At 42.9% G+C, this 8,521-nt stretch overlaps 1 protein-coding gene across 3 annotated transcripts in view; it reads right to left on the minus strand.

Annotated features, from left to right (window-relative positions):
• IRAG2 (inositol 1,4,5-triphosphate receptor associated 2) overlaps positions 1-8,521 on the minus strand; it is a 78,820-nt gene that overhangs the window by 23,330 nt on the left and 46,969 nt on the right. For all 3 annotated transcript variants that reach the window (XM_027771053.1, XM_027771052.1, XM_027771054.1), the window contains 4 exons: positions 6,475-6,532; positions 4,049-4,112; positions 3,940-3,967; positions 3,556-3,696 (listed from right to left, as the gene is read on the minus strand). In XM_027771053.1, the coding sequence (XP_027626854.1) occupies positions 3,556-3,696; positions 3,940-3,967; positions 4,049-4,112; positions 6,475-6,532 (291 nt within the window). The remainder of the gene's footprint in view (positions 1-3,555; positions 3,697-3,939; positions 3,968-4,048; positions 4,113-6,474; positions 6,533-8,521) is intronic.

Below are 8,521 nucleotides of genomic sequence, written 5' to 3' on the forward strand. Positions count from 1 at the left end.
GCGCCAGGCTTGCCAGTATCTGACAAGCCCCACATCAGTCACCATTCTCTTTTCGTCATTAATCGTTAAGTGGAAATTGGCTTTTGACTCTCTTTTATCAAACTTAAAATTGATACTACCGCCTATTGCTCAGCTTCCTGCATGATTACTCTCCTGTTTTATCTCTGAAAATCCAGACAGAAGGCTGTTGACACACACAGTCTGCTTTAAAAGACATTTCTTTGTTTTATTGCTGATATTCTCCCATTAGTGACACTTTTTCTTTCTTTCTTTTCTTTTTCTTTTTTTTTTTTTCTTTTTTTGGAGAGGTTTTTTGGTATAGGGTGTATAGGGAGTGTGCGCTCGCCAGAAAGAGAGAGAGACAGAAAGCGAGAAATCACCCCCCCACCCCACCCCGGGCCATGGCCACACCACAATCCCTTCTCTTCCATTCTCCTCTCAGGATCTTGGGCATGCATGCACACACACCTGGTGTGAGTTTAAGCCACTGGGGCCAGGACTGGAACCACAGTCGACTACATGGGAGTCCAGCGACATAGCCATTACACCATCTGCTGGTGGCCTGTTAGTGACACATAATTTAGCCCAGTCTTGAACCCTTCCTTTCTGTTAATTCACATTTGTGTCAGGCATGCTTTGGTGTGTGGGGTTGGTATTAGTTGCACAAGTGAATTCATACTTTAAAAACCTTTATTCATGATAGAGTACATGTGTGCACATACAAAAGTGAAAAAGAGAGAGATGAGCACCCTCCACAGGGTCTGGTCACCCTGCACACCTTCCTCCAGCCCTCCAGCCTGTGGGATTCTGGGTGCCTGCGTGCATGCCCAGTATGCCTCAGGCTGACTGGTCTGGGGACTTGAACCACATCACCATGTGGGATCTGGCTTTTCCTGAGCGGAGCATTACCGCTATGCCACAAGCCCACCCAGTACATTTGTATTTAGTTATGAAAACATTATTTCATCAACCCCAAATGTTGATACTCCCCAAATTCTCACCTCCAATAGCTTTAAACAGTTAGTGATTTCCTTCTTCAAATTTTCTTCAGCCAAATCACGGGACCTCTCTTCAAGCTTCACTCTTTTCTCCAGTGTAAACCAGTCACACTTAAATCCCAAAGATAATCTGAGAAATTCTGCCTGTTGTCAAAATAATGTGGGGTGAGGAGACAACAATTGGATGTGGTCACATATTTCGGTTTCATAGTGGATTATACTGAGGCATTTCTCCTCCCAGCATCATGACATGAAGCGTTTCCTGCACTTAGTCACTGCCAAGCCAGACACCAGAGCGAGGAAAACGTGTGCAATAGAAATTCTGCCTGTTGTCAAAATAATGTGGGGTGAGGAGACAACAATTGGATGTGGTCACATATTTCGGTTTCATAGTGGATTATACTGAGGCATTTCTCCTCCCAGCATCATGACATGAAGCGTTTCCTGCACTTTAGTCACTGCCAAGCCAGACAGACACCAGAGCAATGAAAACTTGTGCAATAGCAATGAAGTGACTGTGGCAGGTGAATCTGAAACACTTTTTTCAAAAGAAAAAAAATTGATTTAAACTCACCTCCACCTCCTTTTCATTAGCAGAAGTGCTGTAGATAAAACAAAGAGCTTTTTCAAACACAATCCAGCAGAAAAATCAAATGTAGTAACATGCTAGCTGAAGAACTTACTTGTCACTTTGTTTAAAGTTAACTGATTTCACAGTGGTTACGGGAAGAGGGCAAACGGCAGTGTCTATTCAGAGACAAAGTACGATTTGGTTAGAAAGGTTTAGCAAGTAAAAGCAGACGTGATCAAGTTGTTTTATTCTATTGCCACTAAACAAAAGCATCTCATTCAAATACATCTGAGATGATTACCAGCTCATAATGTGTTTGCTTAAATTATAACACAATGCTGTTGAGGTCACAATGGTTTTTAAAGCGTTGGCTCCTATTTCAATATGTGAACGGCCCTTGCAACCTAAATAATCTATGTCAAGGGAGAACCCGATTTGTTCTCTTGGCACTTAGATGTTGAGCATACTCAATCCCATGGCTAAATGCATACCTTCCTCTGTTATCCTGGTCCTTCTCGGATCAAGGCTTTACTGGCAGCAGCAGTGGTGATTATAAGATTATAGTAATGGTAGAAGTAATAATAATACTAAAACAATACTGGTAATGATAACAACAATAGTAACATGCTATAAACCACTGATCGTGGCTTTATTATATCTAGTCCAGATCAAAGCTCTTTCCAAATACTATGATTTTTTTTTTTGCTATAGGGCACGTGTGCTTGCCAGAAAGACAGAGAGACAGAAAGTGAGAAATCAACCCCCAGGGGGGATGGCCATGCCACAATCCCTTCTCCTCCATTCTCCTCTCGGGATCTTGGGCAAGCACACACACGTGCCCAGCGTGAGTTTAAGCCACCGGATCTGGGACTCAAACCATGATCAACTACATGGGAGTCCAGCAACATAGCTATTATGCTAACTGCTGGTCCCCCCCAAACATTATGATTTGATGCTGGTAGGAGAACGGAATAAGAAGGGATTGTGGATGTGGCCATTCCCCAGGGGGTGATTTCTCACTTTTCCTCTCACTGTATCTGTCTGTCTGTCTCCAGGAAGTACACACACCCTAAGCTGGGCCTCTCAATTTCCTCACTCTAGTCTTGGGCTGGGCCGAAGGAACAAGAGGAACCGTTTTAGAGTCAGGACTATCACTGGGACATTACAAATAGCAGGCCCGTGGGAGTGTCCTATTATCATGCCATCCCCAGAGAGGTTCTAATTAACTACCCCTTCACACAAAACTCAACCCAGGACCAAGTCTGCTTTTTTTTTTTTTCTTTTTTTGGAGAGGTTTTTTGGTATAGGGTGTATAGGGAGTGTGCGCTCGCCAGAAAGAGAGAGAGACAGAAAGCGAGAAATCACCCCCCCACCCCACCCCGGGCCATGGCCACACCACAATCCCTTCTCTTCCATTCTCCTCTCAGGATCTTGGGCATGCATGCACACACACCTGGTGTGAGTTTAAGCCACTGGGGCCAGGACTGGAACCACAGTCGACTACATGGGAGTCCAGCGACATAGCCATTACACCATCTGCTGGTGGCCTGTTAGTGACACATAATTTAGCCCAGTCTTGAACCCTTCCTTTCTGTTAATTCACATTTGTGTCAGGCATGCTTTGGTGTGTGGGGTTGGTATTAGTTGCACAAGTGAATTCATACTTTAAAAACCTTTATTCATGATAGAGTACATGTGTGCACATACAAAAGTGAAAAAGAGAGAGATGAGCACCCTCCACAGGGTCTGGTCACCCTGCACACCTTCCTCCAGCCCTCCAGCCTGTGGGATTCTGGGTGCCTGCGTGCATGCCCAGTATGCCTCAGGCTGACTGGTCTGGGGACTTGAACCACATCACCATGTGGGATCTGGCTTTTCCTGAGCGGAGCATTACCGCTATGCCACAAGCCCACCCAGTACATTTGTATTTAGTTATGAAAACATTATTTCATCAACCCCAAATGTTGATACTCCCCAAATTCTCACCTCCAATAGCTTTAAACAGTTAGTGATTTCCTTCTTCAAATTTTCTTCAGCCAAGTCACGGGACCTCTCTTCAAGCTTCACTCTTTTCTCCAGTGTAAACCAGTCACACTTAAATCCCAAAGATAATCTGAGAAATTCTGCCTGTTGTCAAAATAATGTGGGGTGAGGAGACAACAATTGGATGTGGTCACATATTTCAGTTTCATAGTGGATTATACTGAGGCATTTCTCCTCCCAGCATCATGACATGAAGCGTTTCCTGCACTTAGTCACTGCCAAGCCAGACACCAGAGCGAGGAAAACGTGTGCAATAGCAATGAAGTGACTGTGGCAGGGGAATCTGAAACACTTTTTTCAAAAGAAAAAAAATTGATTTAAACTCACCTCCACCTCCTTTTCATTAGCAGAAGTGCTGTAGATAAAACAAAGAGCTTTTTCAAACACAATCCAGCAGAAAAATCAAATGTAGTAACATGCTAGCTGAAGAACTTACTTGTCACTTTGTTTAAAGTTAACTGATTTCACAGTGGTTACGGGAAGAGGGCAAACGGCAGTGTCTATTCAGAGACAAAGTACGATTTGGTTAGAAAGGTTTAGCAAGTAAAAGCAGACGTGATCAAGTTGTTTTATTCTATTGCCACTAAACAAAAGCATCTCATTCAAATACATCTGAGATGATTACCAGCTCATAATGTGTTTGCTTAAATTATAACACAATGCTGTTGAGGTCACAATGGTTTTTAAAGCGTTGGCTCATATTTCAATATGTGAACGGCCCTTGCAACCTAAATAATCTATGTCAAGGGAGAACCCGATTTGTTCTCTTGGCACTTAGATGTTGAGCATACTCAATCCCATGGCTAAATGCATACCTTCCTCTGTTATCCTGGTCCTTCTCGGATCAAGGCTTTACTGGCAGCAGCAGTGGTGATTATAAGATTATAGTAATGGTAGAAGTAATAATAATACTAAAACAATACTGGTAATGATAACAACAATAGTAACATGCTATAAACCACTGATCGTGGCTTTATTATATCTAGTCCAGATCAAAGCTCTTTCCAAATACTATGATTTTTTTTTTTGCTATAGGGCACGTGTGCTTGCCAGAAAGACAGAGAGACAGAAAGTGAGAAATCAACCCCCAGGGGGGATGGCCATGCCACAATCCCTTCTCCTCCATTCTCCTCTCGGGATCTTGGGCAAGCACACACACGTGCCCAGCGTGAGTTTAAGCCACCGGATCTGGGACTCAAACCATGATCAACTACATGGGAGTCCAGCAACATAGCTATTATGCTAACTGCTGGTCCCCCCCAAACATTATGATTTGATGCTGGTAGGAGAACGGAATAAGAAGGGATTGTGGATGTGGCCATTCCCCAGGGGGTGATTTCTCACTTTTCCTCTCACTGTATCTGTCTGTCTGTCTCCAGGAAGTACACACACCCTAAGGCAAAAACCTCTAAAAATAGTTGTTTTTTTGTTTGTTTGTTTTTAAAGTGCTGGATTTCGAGTTGAAACACTGGGTTTAGATCTGAGCTTTGACCCTTACAGCTCTATGATCTTCAACAAGTCACACCCTGAATAAGTCACTACAAAATAAAGAACAATGTTATTTGGTGTATAGTTGTTAACTTTGGTGAAAACTTTTGTGCCAGGTACTTAGTTCTAAGTGCTCATACATACTAATTTATTCAATCCTTACAGCAAAAGTTCTGTGATACATACTGTTATCTATACTTTATAGACTAGAAAGCTGTATCACATTTTATCTAACTCACAAAGTATTTGGAAAGTTAATAAAACTATGCATATAAAGAGCTTAGTCCAATACTTAACATATGGTATATCCTCAATGAAGGATACATTCTTTTCCCTTTATGACAGAGCTGTGGGGGAGAGGTGGGAGGAGGAAAGAGAGAGAAAAGGAGAAGGAGAAAGAGGGATCTTTTTGACAGGTTCGCTCCATGCCAGAGTTTATCTGCTCCTCTCTCCTAGTTAGCTAGAATTACAGGTGTGTACAACCATGCCCAGGGCGTTCAGATTGGCTTAGGAACCAAACTCGGGACTTCCATGTGGCTTCCTGCCTCCCAAGCAGTGATACTACCTTTGTGCACCGTGGCTGGGTTATAAAGTGTTCTTAAAAACAAAACAACTGTTTCCATTATACAGAAGAAAAACTGAGGTTTGAGGTTAAACAAGTAATATTATATAGCTAATCAGAAATTGTCTCAGTTTAGGGACCAGCAGATGGATGGCATAAGCTTCGGTGGACTCCCATGTAGTCAACCGTGGCTCGAGTCCTGGACCTGGTGGCTTAAAACTCACACTGGTGCATGCGCACATGTGCAGGTGTACCTAAAATTCTGAGAGGAGAATGGAAGAGAAGGGACTGTGGCATGGCCATCCCCCTGAGGGGTGATTTCTTGCTTTCTGTGTGTCTCTTGTCTCTTCAGAGAGTGCGCGTACCCTATAGCAAAAACCTTTCTAAAAAAAAGGAAAGAAACTGTATCTGTTTAGAATCTGTAAGACTGAAGCCTAAACTCCATCTACTATTTCACCCTAATGGAGGTAGGCTAAGGAGAAAAAACATATTAGCTCTCATTCAGCAAATATTGGCTTATTAACTTTTAGACAAGATACTAAAAAGGAACTCAATACAGAACTCAGAATTCCCCACCACCATTGGCTTAATTGTTAGTTCCCAATGGAATACCCATTATCACAAGTCCTCTGGGATCAGCTGATGCAGCATACATGTGGCTTTTTAACTACGATACAAAAACTTGGTTCTACAGGCTGACTGTAGAGATGCAGAATTTGCAGGCGGCCTGGCTTTGCTCAGAGAGATTTCCGCCACACACGTGTCTGCAGGACGTAAATGTCCAGGTGGGGACCAAGGAGAACATTACTCACCTCCTGAAGCGCATTCTCTCCTAGGTGCAGCTATTGTCTCGGGCTCCTCTTTCACTTCCTAAAACCATAAAGAGATTTTATTGCTGTACACAGAGTGGAAATCCTTCATAACTGATCGTTTCCCAACTTCCTGTCCTCTCCTAACCCCACTCTTTCAAAAACACAAGAGTATTCAAGGAATTGTACCAGGGGTTAAGAAGAAACCAGACTAGCTCCAAGGGGGTTTTAACCTAGTGGAGGCAAAAGGATCATAAATGCATGAAAAGCTGCAAACGTGATACAAGTTCCCACAACGCAAAGTAGGATTAATGGCCAACTAAATGAGATCTAGATCAACAAGTGCTCTGAGTAGGAAGGGGAGAGGCAGCCTGGCTCTCATCGCCTGTTACAGCTCTGCAGACAGGGAACATGCTGAAGCTTGGTGGAGAGGTAGAGTTGGGTGGATTAAGAGGTGAGGAGGGTGACCTGGGGCTGACACAGATTGCCTTCTATTCATAGTTTGGGGGGTAATTGTGGTTAAGATAGCAGCTAAGGTTGTGCAATGTGAAGCTTTTACTCCATACGAATGTGTTTTATTTTTATTATACAAATGTGTTTTAAGGTCACTGGTCAATTGTCCTATAAACCTATCCATAGAACAGGGTCATTGCAGTGACAGGGATGCACTGTACTACCTGAAGAAATCTGACGGGAAAACTTCAGGCATACCATCATTTTTATGGTAATAATTCTTCAACATCCTCAGATTAATTAAAAAATTTAGAAAATCAATGAGGGGCTGGTAGGTGAACTGGTGGTTGGGATGCTAGACTGACTCCCACATGGCCGACCACAGTTCAAGTCCTGGACTTGGTGGCTTGCTTTCACACTTCCCTCTCTCTCTCTCACTCTCTCTGGTCAATTAAAAAATAATAACAAATAAAGTTAAATAAATGATTATTAAAAAAAAAAACCCTGGGGCTGGCAGGTGGCAATGGTGGTTAAGGGCACTGGAATCCCACATGGCCGACTGTGGTTCAAGTCCTGGACTTGGCAGCTTACTTCCTCGCTCTCTCACTCTCACTCTGTCCTTCTATGGTCAAATTAAAATACATACATACATAAAGTTAAAAAAACAATTTTTAAGAAAGAAAACCAGTGAAATTTTCTGTTAAAAAATAAGAATCCAGGAAGACAAATTTCTTGGTGGAGCCATTCATACCATGTCATTGGAAAAGTCAGGATGCATTTTTGGGATAGGAAAGTACCTCTTGTCTTTTCCGACCTCCCAATCAGTTTTCAGTAGAATGTAATGAATACCATGACACAGATAAACCACTGGACAGTTCTCATCGATATTTAAATAGGAAGGTTTTTGAACGCTTACTCAACCCCATGACGTTTTCTGGTTGTGGTATTTTCTTCTCCTGCCCCTCATATCCATGCTACTGGAAGTTATTGTTCCTGGTTGCTGTTTCCAGCTCTTTAAATTCAATTCAATTGACTATCCCTGAACCTAGCACTCCAGGGAACTTTCTCACCAGTTGTCAGTGAACTCCCTACATAATACCAAATCCAGTGCACAACTGTTCAGTCTTTATTTTACTTGACCTGTGGCATTTTAAATTATCTGTAAAACTCTTCTCAGTCTCCTATGCCTTCCATATTAGATACTGCTCATAAGATTCTATTATTAGGACCAGCAGTTGGCGTAATGGCTATGTCGCTGGACTCCCATGTAGTCGACTGCAATTTGAGTTCCGGACCTGGTGGCTTAAACTCATAACAGACCTGTGTGCGTGCGTGCGTGCGTGCCTAAGAGCCCGAGAGGAGACTAGAGGAGAAGGGATTGTGGCATGGCCATCCTCCCGGGGGGTGATTTCTGGTTCTCTGTCTCTCTGTCTCTCTCTGCCTTTCTGGGGAGCACATGTGCCCTATACCAAAAATCTCTCAAAAAAAAAAAAAAAGATTCTATTATCGGGGCCAGCAGATGGTGTAGCAGGTATATTGCTGGACTCCCACTTGGCCAACCATGGCTTTAGTCCCAGGCCCTGTGGGTTTTGGAAGA

The sequence above is a fragment of the Tupaia chinensis genome, unplaced genomic scaffold, assembly GCF_000334495.1.
Source record: "Tupaia chinensis unplaced genomic scaffold, TupChi_1.0 Scaffold000028_1, whole genome shotgun sequence".
NCBI classification, from domain to species: domain Eukaryota; kingdom Metazoa; phylum Chordata; class Mammalia; order Scandentia; family Tupaiidae; genus Tupaia; species Tupaia belangeri.